The sequence below is a fragment of the Ursus arctos genome, unplaced genomic scaffold (assembly GCF_023065955.2).
Source record: "Ursus arctos isolate Adak ecotype North America unplaced genomic scaffold, UrsArc2.0 scaffold_16, whole genome shotgun sequence".
Lineage (NCBI taxonomy): Eukaryota > Metazoa > Chordata > Mammalia > Carnivora > Ursidae > Ursus > Ursus arctos.
This window is the reverse complement of record NW_026622830.1, coordinates 29,033,478-29,047,126: the sequence shown is the minus strand read 5'-3', so window position 1 is coordinate 29,047,126 and position 13,649 is coordinate 29,033,478. Positions and strand designations below refer to the sequence as shown.

Below are 13,649 nucleotides of genomic sequence, written 5' to 3'. Positions count from 1 at the left end.
ACTACAAACAAGTGTGAGTCAGTATAATCACATTCTTCACTGTCACTCAGACCAGGCAGGCTGAGGAGAGTCTGTGTTCATGCCGAGTACTGACTATCCAGCAGTATACACCACCTGCCACCTGACAAACATTTGCCAAAGCACAGGAGATAAATCCATATGTAATAAATCTAGATCCTACTTATTATCATGAAAAACACATTTCCACTTTTGTGTGGACTAAATATTCCTCTAAAAGTGAAGTTAAAACATTTTTCAAATATTCATTTCACACTTCCTTCCTATTCTCCCTGGATAAAACTGATCCTGTTCTTTAAAAATAAGAAAAGGCTAAACACCGAGAATCACTTTCTTTCTTTTTTTTTTTTTAAAGTCCTTGAACGTGGTTCACCAGTCTGGAGAAAAAAATAAGTTCTAGTAAAAAAGAATCATTACTTTCCCCTACAAATATCATCTGTGAACATCAGCAAAACCCAGTTTCCCACTTCACAAGGGCATTTATACTGGCAGGCCCAGTAGCTGAGAGCTATTAAGAAAGCAGGGAAAAGCTTGGGTCTAGCACTTTTCCCAGATAAATAATACACAATATTGTGTCCCTGGATCCAGGGTGATTCTTAGTGTTTGCTTATATCTAAAATCTCCTGAAGAAAAGGTCTTTCACTGGACCTATGCCTCATTTTGTTACTGCATGCCTAACTGAGGGCAGGAGTGATTAATTTGGCTCTATTATATGGTTCTGTTTAAAGGAACCTAGGTCCAAAAGCTAAACTTAATCTTTGATTAGACATTTCTTCATGTATTGGCTTTAAGGCATCATGAAACCAGTAAACATGCCCAGTGGTGGGAACTATAAAATGTAGACAAAGCGATTCCTTCCTTGAACATCACTACCAAGGTCTCAACCACTGGTGACCTTACTACTGTACTTTTTGAGAAAAACGAAGTTTACCGATGAGGTATTTGCTTGTCTCAGCTCAGTGTTGTGATAGTACTAAACGTGTCTCTTAAGTCTCTTCTTGAGAGAATGAGTAAAGCTGAAGCATGCGTTTTATGAGGTTTTCTACTGAGGCAGACAGGTATATATTCATCAGGGAACAAGCGCTTGTTTCAACTCACCAGGACACTAAAAACAATTATTGCTAGTCCTGCTATTGATGGATAGGGAAACTGAGGCTCAGCTAAGTGATTTGTCTCAAGAGTGCCCTGCTTCGTGGAGGCAGAGCCAGGGATAAAACTCCATGTCTGTCTGACACTGTTGGCATCCTCATGGATGGGAACTCAGACTCTTCCCTGGAAGATGTCTAACACATTTCACCAAGGAAAATGCTAGAACAGGAGAGATGTGTTAAAGACCAGGGGATCATCTCCACTATCAGACAACCAAACTGCTAAATAAAACACTGTCCTGGAATACCAACTCTTCCAGCTCCTTCTCGGGAAAGGGTGCAATCCCCTGATGTGACAAAAATTGAACAGTGGTTGAAGTTAAAAGACTGATCCAAGTCAGCAACGCAGGAAATGTCAATGTCACTCGAACATAAAAATGTGACCTAAAGAGCCATCAGGGAATTGCTGGTGAACTGACGACCTCCTCAGTATGGAAGCTGACTGAATTAGACCTGTATGAACCAAGTTCATCAACCCGGGGATCCCCCAGAGCCCATGACAAAAGGGCACAGGGAAGGGGTGGCTTCATAGTCCCTTGGCCTCCCTGGTGGTACAGACCCAGCTGGCCCGGCTGTCAGTCACTAAATCCAGGTGTGGCCTGTGGCAGGGTCCCAGGAGTGTGGTACTCACAGCTGGCACTCGTCTCCCTTGACGCCCTTGGTGGTGCAGAAGCACTTGCCCGTGTTGGTGTTACAGAGCGATGCGTGCCCGTTGCACTTGCATGCTGGGGAGAAGGAAAAGGAATGGAGGTCACAGTTGGCTTAAAAGATTACGACTATCACAGACTTTTCCTAAAACACATAATTTTATCTGAATCGGATTCATTAGGAAAGACAGATTAAGATGAAAGCATTTAATGGGTAAGATTCAAGTTTTCCAGCTAATGATTTATCTCAAATAATGTAAAGGCAACATTAAAAGAACCAAAGTCCAAGAACAGGAGGAAAGAGAATGCTGTCTTCTACTGCCATCTGAAGCAAGATTTTGATCTTCTCAATAGGCTGTTTTTCACTATTATGACTCTTTCATTCATTCATTAAGTACTTATGAAGCATCTCTAGTGTGCCAGGCACTCGGTACGGGGCCCAGACACAGTCCCTGCCCCCAAGGAGATGCTCTAAGCAATAACCATCCTGAAGGGGAGGCTTGGTCTTGCTGCACTTAGCCTCAGATGAGGTTCCTGCTCCACAAAGGCCATGTCTCAAACCCTCGCAGGCTCAGGAGTGAGGTGAAATTGCCAACGGCAGGTCAGTGTTTCAGCGGCCCCGCAGGACTCGCAGAAATGGGCACCCATGTCTCGGGGGCCTTGGGCTCGGGGTCTTGGGCACAGTCCCCACCCTGTAATGCCAGGTACTGTGATTACTGTCAAATGGATAAAGTCCAGTCACAAGGAGTGGGAAAAATATTTTTACTAAAGACCTTTCAATCTGAGCAGGAAATGTTCTTTAAGAGTGGTGGCAATGGCAGAAGAGTATTAATAACCGCCTACATTTCCTGAGTGCTCACTACATGTCATGTACTGCTCTGACCGCTTCATTTTTTTTTTTTTTAAAGATTTTATTTATTCATCTGACAGAGATAGAGACAGCCAGTGAGAGAGGGAACACAAGCAGGGGGAGTGGGAGAGGAAGAAGCAGGCTCATAGCGGAGGAGCCTGATGTGGGGCTCGATCCCATAACGCCGGGATCACGCCCTGAGCCGAAGGCAGACGCTTAACCGCTGTGCCACCCAGGCGCCCCTGACCGCTTCATTTTATTCCCACTTTACAGATGAGGAACCTGAACCCCAGAGAGGTTAAGGGACATATTGCTAAAATGCCAGCTCTCTCCTGGTTGCTCTGGGATCAGATTCTCAAGGGCCATGCTAAGGAGTTTGGAGGTGGGATTTGGGGAGAAGGTAGAGATTTTCCTTTCTTATTTATTTTCCTGCTCAGAACCTGAAGGGTCTTCCCATTGGAAATAAGAACAAGCCAAAAAGCAGCTCGCCAGCCTCACTGGTCATTTAAGAAACATTAATTTATGTTCTAACACTAAAAACTCCTTGCTTGCAGGAATCTATTTGACATGTATGGGGAAACAGGGGACTATTTAAATCTTTAAAATATACTAGAAGTCCTGAGGAGTCTGGCTCCTGGTTAACACCCCACGTGTGATTGTTTGGACTGGACCACAAGCCATTACCCAGGCTTACCTGGCTGGCCTCCCGCACCTGCCCGGAGGTGGGGGGTGGTCTCTGAGTGGAGCTGCAGTCAGGGTCTCGGGCACCCCACCACCCCTCAAGTCAGCCATGCTCGGTCACATGTTTGCATCCTAGTGCAGGGGCCGTCCTTCCTGAGTCTCTTTATCTGAGGCCTTGGGCAGACCTTTGGGAGTCTTGCTGAGCTTCCTCAGGGGAAGGTGGGGGAAGCCCTGAAGTCTATCCCCACTCTCAGTCCCCAGCACTCCCCCCTCCCCTCCCCTCTCCGGGATCCATGACAGGCTTTTGCTGGAGCCTTCTGTTCAGGGCTCTCCCCACCTCTGTGCTCAACCAGCATCCAGCCCAGTAGAGAAAGGAACGTGGGGATGCAGAGCTTTCTCAGGTTTAGGTTTAAGCCTCTTGCTTTACCACCACAGTAAGTGATTAAAGGCTTAACTCTTCCATTTTCAGCTTGTTGCTTTAACTGGCTATTCTGACACTTGGTGGTTCCATTCACTCTCTCCCAGGCTTAGCTGAGCTCCTGACAAGTACGACAAGAAAGGCAGTATCCAAAACCAAGTGGCTTCTGTCCTCCTAGATAATCAAGTCAAATAGAGGCACTGTGTTCCAGCTGGTTTGCAATCAGTAACCCTGAGGGATTTGACTTACGTTGACATCTGCCCCCGTTGGTGGGATCACCATAGAAGCCAGATATGCAGGTCTCGCAGTGCTTGCCTGTGGTCAGGTTCTCACACTTCTCACAGATACTCTGATTAATGCACTTGCTGTGCCCATTGCACTGGCAAGCTGAAAGAGAAAGCATTTTAAGGGGCCAGTCCCGTGGTAGAACAGGGTAGAGTAAGTTCCACAAGATTTATTTGCAACTATCTGTTTAAGCTCCTTATTACCTCTAAAATGGGCCCACTAAAAACTAGTTTGAGAAATAAGATCAATATACCACAGCAGGGTGAAAGTCTACAGCCATTAAAAAAATAATTTGTGGTTGTTCATAAAAATAATGTATGTTCACGATAGTAAATTTGAAAAATATATAGAAAGAAGGGAAAATCATATTCAATTGTACCACACAGAGATGACTGTGCACATTTGGGATTTTTAGTTTCAGGAATTTATTTTTTCTATATAGTTTCACACAATTGTGCTCATATTAATCCTCAACCTTGATTTTTTTTTTTTTTTACTTACAGCACAATTACTTTACCACGTTACTTCATCATGAACAAAACCTTAAACGGCAGAATGATTTCTATGAATCATAACAGCTATTTAACCATTCCCTTACATTCTGATACTTAGTTTGCTTTCAGTTTTTCTTTTTTAGAAAAAATAACCATTTTTATATACAAAAACATCCCCACAAGTGGAATTAGTAAGATTCTTGACACACGTAGGACCTTACCACTAAAAAGGCATATGAAAAGTGGACCTCTCAGGACTGCTCAGGACAGCTGTTTAGGCTGTGCACTGCAGACTCCAGAGGGACCATCCACACAGCGCACAATCTACATCACTGCAGGCAGAAGATCTGAATCTGCAAATCTGTCTTTTCCCCCCAGCTTTGCTGAGATACTACTGACATGCAATATTGTGTAAGGAGTATAATAATGCATTGATTTGATATGCTTACATATCGCAAAATGATTACCACCCATAGCGTTAGCTAACATCATGTCACATAACTACTATTTCTTTTTTGTGATGACAACATGTAAGGTTTACTTTTTTAGCAACTTTTGCAGATCTCTCTTGGTTGATCAATGTCATACAGCTTTCCACCATCGTGGCAACTTTTCATAGCCTCGCACCTGTTGCTCACACACCTGTTTCCTACCCCATCACTGTAGGTATTTGAGTTGTTCTATATAGACTGTAACTGAAAGACTTAAATATGACTACGGCAGTTATTACTGCACCAAGAATACTTAAGAGGTGTGGGATGTGCATGTCATTCCTGTGAAGATGAACAACTGTATAGATATCGAAAGGGCAAAGCACAACACACACACATAGAAATGCAGTACCTAAAATTATTTACCAATAAAATCTGTATTCTGGTTCAAGATAAAAAAAAATAGAAACATGCTTATCTCTCTCTTCCCCTTCAAAATCCCACTGAAATCACTGAAAAGATGTAAAAACAAGGATAAAGCAATAGGAATATGGGATAAGAGGAAAAGGTGCTATGTTTCTAGAAATTATAAAACAGATGGTGTCACTCTGACAGAAAAAGGGGAGTTGAGCCATCTGTCTCCTAATGTAGAAGGAGGGCAAAGCTAATGTGACCAGATGCACTTTACCAACTGACACCTGAAAAATCCACCTGAGCCTCGGAGACAGAGCAGGACCCAGGAGAGCAGCAGACAGGACAAAGTGCCCCCTGACCAGTTCCGTGTCTATTCAACCTCCCACCACATACAAAAATAAACTCAAAATAGCTTATGGATCTAAATATAAGAGAAAATCTATGAAACTTTAAAAAGAAGAGATAGAAGTAAATCTTTGTGATCTTGGGTTAGCTAGGCACTGGTTTCTTAGATACGATACCAAAAGCACATGAGATAAAAGAAAACACCAATACCCTGGACTTAGAAAATTTAGAACTTTTATATTTCAAAAGATACCACCAAAAAAGTAAAAAGAAACTCTCAGAATGGGAGAAAGTATTTGCAAATCATATAGTTAATAAGAACTTGTACCTAGACTTCATAAAGAATTCTAGGGGTCAATAATAAACAAATAAGCAATTTTAAAATGGGCAAAGAATTCGAGTAGACATTTCTCCGAAGACACAGATGGCCTGTAAGATGCTCGACTTCATCAGTTATTAGAGAAATGCAAATCATAACCAGAGATACCATTTCTCACACACTACAACGTCTGTAATTAAAAAAACAAACCCAAAAAATCAAAACCAACCAAGCAACCAAACAAAAAAAACCAGACCAAGTATTGATGAGCACGTGGGGAAGTCTCAACCTTTTCAGGCTGGCCAGTGAGGCTGAAAAATGGTACCGCTACTTTGGAAAACCCTGCGCCCATTATTCCTCATTCTTACCCCCAGCCCTAGGTGATTGCTAAGCTCTTTTTTCCTCTCTATATTTGCTCTTTTTCGGAGATCTCACATAAATGGTATCATATAATATGCAGTCTTTGCATCTGACTGCCTTTACATAGCATGCTTCTAAGGCTCACCCATGTTGCAGACTACAGTACTTCACCCCTTTTTTCGCTTAGCAGTACCCATCGTATGAATTTATCACATTCTGTTTATCCATCCGCCAGTTGACAGACACTGGGCTGTTTCCACTTTTGTTTATTATGAATAATGCTGCTGTAAGCATTCACTGCAAGTTTTTGTGTGGACATATGTTTTCAGTTCTCTTGGGTATATACTGGGCCATATGATAACTCTATGTTTAACTTTTTGAGAAACTGCCAAACTGTTTTTCCAAAGTGGCCTCACCATTTTACACTCCTTCCAACAACGTGTGAGGGTTCCAATTTCTCAAGTGTTGTTGGGGATCTTTTCCTGTGCTTATTGGCCATTTGTGTATCTTCTTTGGAGAGATGTCTATTTCAATCTTGTACCCATTTCTTAATTGGGTTGTCTTTTTACTATTGAGTTTTAAGAGTTCTTTATGTATTCTGGACGTTAGACTCCTACCAGAAACTGTATATCATTTGCAAATATTTTCTCCCATTCTGTGGGTTGCCATTTCACCTCATATATTCTTGATATTAATAAAAAGGCACAGACTTAAATACTTCATGAGCTAAACTAGTAGATTAGAAACAGAATGATAGATCCTCTGACATCTTAGAGAGGAAAAAAGGGAACACAGAAAATTTAATTCAGTTTGAAGGGAAAAGACTAGTTTCTTATTTTACATTTCCCTGCTCTGTTTCCTTTTCTGAGAAAGACCCCTTTACATCCTTTGCCCACTTTTTCTGTTGAGCTGACAGCCCTTTTTTTTGGATGGCAGAGGTCTGCATACTCTGGATGATAATCACTTATTATACGCACTGCAGATACGTTCCCCCAGCCTGTCTCTTGCCTTTTACCATTGCTCACAGTGGTCTTTCCTTTACGGAAGTCCTCACAAAGAGCCTTGCTGTCTGTGGCACCGTCTGTCAGACTGTTGGAGATGTTCCTAACCACTAACCTCCTGGGGGTCTTCGCACCTGCCTAACCTCCCATCTGTTCTGGAGGCCCATCAGCATATTCCTGAGTATTTACTTAAAGTCTGAATCAAAGGCCAATTTCTCAGGGCAGCATCCCCAGCAAGTGTAGACTCAGGCTTAGGCCAACTCACGGTCTATTCCTTCTGGCACCAACCACTGGAAAGAAGGAGGAGAAGGGAGCAGAGGGAGAGTAGGAGGGAAGGAGGGAAAGAGGCAGATAAGCTTAATCTTTCCTCTTGCTAAAAGGCTAAATGCCTTTTTCTTAGAGCTTTTCAAGAAAACCTGTATTTACAAATCCTTTCTCTGTTCCTTTGATATGTGTATGTTGTAAATCTTTTTTTTAAAAAAAAAAAAAAACCTAAATAAACCTCTTGTCAGCACAACAATCCAGGAATGTTTTTCTTAAGGGCCTGGGAGCCATCACTTTGAAATGTAAACATCAAGGAAGGCAGCACCCTGTATCCCTGTCACTTTGGGAATTCAGTCTGGGTGCATTTCTGCCAAAGTGTAACCACCTGCCTGCCATAAAGACACAGGAATTTTTTTGCGGGGGGTGGGGGCGGATAAAGGGAATTAATGAACATAGGTGGCCACCCCAATTACCAAGTAAATTAAGGATAAACTATGAAAGAAGGTACAGCAAACAGTGCTGTCAAATCCTCTCTTATGAAGACATCATTCATCTTCAAAACATTTATTAATGGATTGTATATGCCTGGCTATTTAAAAGAGTGAGATTTCTCTCTCTCTTTGCAATCTCATCAGTGGATTTTGCCTGTAGGGCGCACCACAGTCTGGTTTGATGCTTATTCAAAATAAAACCGTTTTCCTTTTTTTCTACATTTGTGGAGAGGAATTTCTGGGTTGGTAGGAGTTTTTTCAGTTTTCCCCTAACAATTGTCACAATGTATTTTTCAGTAAAAAATAAAACTACAGAACAATATATATTAATCCTAAATAGCATAGTATTCTCTATTTTTAAAATAGTGTCTATATTAAACCATTAAAAAGTTTTTACTTCGAAGAACTGGAGAAGAATTATTCCAGTTTTTATCTACATCTGCAATATTTGTTCATAATGAACATACTTCACTATTTCCACAGTGAAAGCAAAACACCTCACTTGAACTTCTGTGTTTTCACTGACATTAAAAATATTTTTTATAAAAAAGATATATATTTCATGCAAAACTATTTCTCCTAAATGATGTTATATTTTTTTCCTAAAGGAATATAGGAATGTAGCTTTCAAAGTTTTACTCTTTGTAAACAGGTAGCAAAACACTTGATTTTGGATACACAAGACATCTTACCTGGACAATGAATGAACGACCAGTTGTATCTGCTGTCCTCCAGGCACATGCTGGCATTGAGAAGGGGCTGTGGGTAGGAATTCCCTGCAGGGGCCTGAGAAGGCACCTTCACTGGCCCTTTATAGGAGCCCTCTATGCATTTGCCTTTGCCAGTATTGCTGGGATCGGTGCACCAGCCGCAGCCTGGCTGCTCCAGGCAATGGCTACAGGTACAGTAGCCTGAACAATTTTCAGCTGTAAAAGAACGTAAGTTACAATGCACTATTGCACATAGCTTTGGATTCATCGTATTTAAATTACCTTTTTTAAAAGTTTTTTTAAAGTTAATTTATTCATTTAAGTAATCTCTATACCCAAGGTGGGGCTTGAACTCACAACCTCGAGATCAAGAGATGCATGGTCTTCCTACTGGGCCAGCCAGGTGCCCCTAAAAGACTATTCTGTCAGTCAAAATTCCTATTCTAAGGTGATTTCTTAAATGACACAATACATTTAAAGAACCCAATATCTTGCCCAAGGGGTTCCTCCCAGGATGTGGAGGCAGAAAGGACCTCAGCGGTCATCTACCAGAAAGCATTTATTTCATGAATCAGGAGAGGAAGATGTGGAGACATTACATGGATTGAGCAATTTGATACTGAAGCTGGGCAAGCTGTTTCTGTACTCTGTGCTCTATCCTACAGGGCTTGATTTTTTTTTTTTAAAGAATTTGTTTATTTGACAGAAAGAGAGAGATCACAATAGGCGGAGTGGCAGGCAGAGGGAGAGGGAGAAGCAGGCTCCCCACTGAGCAGAGAGCCTGACATGGGGCTCGATCCCAGGACTCTGGGATCATAACCTGAGCCGAAGGCAAACGCTTAACTGAGCCACCCAGGCGCCCTGATTTTTTTTTTTTTTTTTAAGATTTGAGAGAGAGAAAGAGATAGAAAGAACGAGTAAGGGGAGGGACAGAGGGAGAGAATCTCAAGCAGACTCCCCACTGAGCACGGAGTCTGACATGGGGCTCCATCTCACGGCCCTGAGATCATGACCTGAGCTGAAATCAAGAGTCGGACGTGTAACTGACGGAGCCACCCAGGCGCCCCTACAGTGCTTGATTCTGCAGGAAGGTTCTCCTCTCCTCAGGCAGTCTCTGCCTTGTCCCTAAATGTTCAGAGGCTGACGGCACTGCCCCACCGCAGGAGTAGCACCCCTTCACTTACGGGGGCAGCTGCTCATGGTGTACCACTCCATACACTGGCCAAAAGGGAAGGAGGCCACGTAGGCGTTGGAGTCCACGCACTGCTTCATGTTGCTGCACCACATGCACTCAGAGCTGCCGCTGGTGCACTCTCCACACGCTGTCCGCAGGGCACACGGCGTCCGGCACTGCTTGGCGCTGTGGTTCGCTGGGAAGCAAACCCAAGACAGACACTCAGAGCTCCCGCCATGTTGGCCAAGATCAACGGCCTTTCAGGATGGGTTGTGACCCACTAGTATGTCATGAAATCAAATCAGTGGGCTACGTTAAATGTAGGAGAACACCGAAAACACAGAGTCACCATGTACCGGGCTAGTCAAGAATATTCACACACTTAGGGGGAAAAACTCTTTCTTTTCAAAGAGCATGAAGGACAGACATGAGGGAACAAGCTAATCTTTCCAAAAGCACAGCAGTTCTAAAGCTCCTTAGTATATGGGACTCAGGATGAACTTCAGGGGCTTTATGACCCACCTGAACATGAAAACTTGTATCTATGTACATTTTGGGAGAAGAGGGACCACAGCATTCACGAAATGCACGAAAGCATTCAGGACCCAAAATGGCTGAAAAACTCCCCTACAGGAAGCTTATAAACCATATTTAAAGAGGACTCTTACAGGGCTATGAATTCTTTTCTACACCTCTGTACTCCTCAGATGATTTAGGAGTACCTTCCTAAAGTGAGACACGATGTCAATGGCGTCTAGCCTCCCAAAAAGCGCGCACAAAATGCCACCTACTGCACGTGAGTCCCTCTGCAGGATAAGATGCTTGTCTTGGCTTGTCTGCGTGCTGCACATGCTGCCCCCGGGCCTGCCCACGGGAGAGCTGTGAGCCTGAGAAGCTGCTCAGCGTGTGCTCCTCAGGACTCTCCCACAGCGCTGGCATGGTGCAGGTCGGCTTCCGCCTTCGGTCATATAACTGCTCTCTTCATTTTTCTCCCCACTGACACTTTCTGTCTACTGTCCCTGCAGTGACCTGCTTGCTTTTCCGATCTTTTCTTTGCATTTTTTGCTCTTCCTTCCACAGCATTTCTCTGCCAACCTCAAGACATTTGCCTTTCAGAGCAATTCTCAGTACTTTTTATGGTCAGCAAACCAATGAATCTCACTGTTGATTAGAATGTTAGGTTCTCGGATAGCGTTGTTTTTGTTTATGCTTCTGGCTCATACTATTCAGAGCCGGAGACTATTTCCTTCCACTTTTAAGTTCTGGGTTATACTCCGCTTCATATGCTTGAAATAAACACTCCCTCTGTTTTTCCTGACTATCTCACACCTCTCAATAGTTGACTACGCCTCCTACAGTCTCTCAGTGAACTTCCATGATGCATCATTCACCCATATACTTACCAGGCCTTTCACAGACACTACCATTGAGTGGGTTGATGCAAGTTGCAGCCTTCAAGCCCCGAGTACTGGGTTCTGACAAGATTCCACAGAATCCAGCATCACTGGGCTCAGACGGCATCCACTGTAGCAAAGTATTTGTGAATGGGGACATATCTTCCCAGCACCAATAGGACACATTGATCTTCCGAAGGCCAACCCATGGGGTTAAGGTGAGCTTGGACTATAGGCAAAAGAGATACAGCTTTGAATATAAGCAATGTCTCGACCAAAAGAGCCTTCTAGATAAAAATCACTAAGTTACATATACCCCACAGATAAAGGAAAACCTCCCCATCCCAATTCAGCCATGGCAGATTAGGACAGACTGTCATCTCATCCCCTCAACTACACTCACGCACTAGCACTCAGCCTGCCGGGCACACCACAGGGAAGCTGCACGGGTGCGTGCAGTACAAGGGTGGGTATTAGAAGCTTAAGTTTTGAGGACGTGAACTCACCATGCTCTGTGATGACTGCATTATTCGCAGCTGCTTAAGGACAAATTCTACCTTCTTCTGGGTTGTAAGAGAAGCCAAAAAGGCATTGTGGTTCCTACAGGACAATTTAGCATTGTCGTAATTCTCCTTGGCAGTAGTAATTTTCAAACAGGAGTTTCCAACCAAATGCCAGCCAATGCCACAGATATTTTCTTGTGTAAAGGAGGGAGGAAAAAAAGTAGAGTTTAAGAAATCACAAAACTACTACATTACCAGGTCGAATTACCGGAAACCTAAAAGGTTTCTGTGATTTGAATTCTGCAGTACTTCACTAGGATGCGGTGAGGGCATCTGACACATTACTAGGGACCAATGCATAATACAAGAATGTTAGACTTCACCAACACTGTCTCCTGGATCTCAAGAGGCATATTCTAAGGTCAACTCTATGTCTTGGAGGAAAAAATCTTAGGGGCCAGTGCTAGATTTCTAAACCCCCGTTTGAAAAACAATTAGGAACAAGACTAAAATCCTAAGAACAGAAAAATGAATATGCATATTGGAAGGGTGGGGAAGAAAACTGGAGGATGGAAATGAGTTGGTGAGTGAACAAGACAACGGTCTTCAAAAGCTGCATTGTTTCACATCAAGTGGAAGGTAAAATCAAGGATACAAAACATCCTAAAAGTGAGGTGGAAAGATTTTTTTTTAGGAAAAAAAACAAAAACAAAAAAACCCCTAAGTGATACAGGTGCAGACTGTAATCTGCTCCTGAGATCGTCCTGAACCCACCCTGTTCGGCTCTGTGCCCCGAACTGCACAGAAGCTAGTATGCTTCCTGGAGGACAGGGAACAAACAAGGCAACTTTGCCAGAACCAAGTACCCTGAAGACACCACCACCGATGCCCGTGACCAGTCAGTGAGGCAAGTGGAAGGTGCCACAGGAAAGGGATCACTTAAGAGCAAATAAAGATCTGCTCTTTCAAGTGTGGCATCAGTGTCCCTACTCATTAAAATGTAGATTCTAGGGCCCCACCCCTGATGTGTACCAGAATCTGACTTCTGACAGGACCCGCAGGTACTCTCCAGCACGCTGAAGTTGGACGCAGCAAGGTAAAGGAAAAGCAGCTCACGCTCACGCAAGCCAAATCAAGTACTCCCAAAGGGCACTGAAAAGGGGCCAGGCAGACCCCGCTGCCCTGTGCATGCTTCCGATGCTGTGCAGAACCACTGACGTCCCCTTCTTGGAAATCCCGGTTGAGCAAATACATCACAGAATTTCTGCTGCGGCTGGCTGGTCCGAGGCCCTCAACTCTTCATCCTGACTCAGATGCCAGAAATTGAGGTCTTCGGGACCAGAGATCACCTCAGGGGGTTGCTGCTGATACAAGCATCTCTCCTCCTTCTTGTCAGAAGATGCTGACGGCCTAATCCCAGTGGTCAGTAAGAAATATTCTTCATAACGTGCCCCGCAGACTGGCTGCCAAGACTGCTGCTTTCTATTGCCAGGTGACCATAGCAGAGGTGAGGAGTGGGGACAACGGAGCAGGCTCGATGATATGGAGCCAAGCTGTCATTCCATTCTCCAGAGCCCCAGATCATGCTTCACTTTATTTCAAAGGATAGGAGGAGCAAATACTTAAGAACTGTATTTTCATTTTAAAAAATAACCACAATAGTGGTATGGGGGATGAATGAATAAAATGAGTTTGTTCCCTC

General features: G+C 43.5%; 1 protein-coding gene across 3 annotated transcripts in view; it reads right to left on the bottom strand.

Moving 5' to 3' along the window:
• ATRN (attractin) overlaps positions 1-13,649 on the bottom strand; it is a 146,710-nt gene that overhangs the window by 54,189 nt on the left and 78,872 nt on the right. For all 3 annotated transcript variants that reach the window (XM_057312635.1, XM_026503085.4, XM_026503086.4), the window contains exons 15-20: positions 11,951-12,141; positions 11,454-11,673; positions 10,061-10,246; positions 8,859-9,092; positions 4,012-4,149; positions 1,798-1,891 (exon numbers count right to left, since the gene is read on the bottom strand). In XM_057312635.1, coding sequence (XP_057168618.1) covers positions 1,798-1,891; positions 4,012-4,149; positions 8,859-9,092; positions 10,061-10,246; positions 11,454-11,673; positions 11,951-12,141 — 1,063 coding nt within the window. The remainder of the gene's footprint in view (positions 1-1,797; positions 1,892-4,011; positions 4,150-8,858; positions 9,093-10,060; positions 10,247-11,453; positions 11,674-11,950; positions 12,142-13,649) is intronic.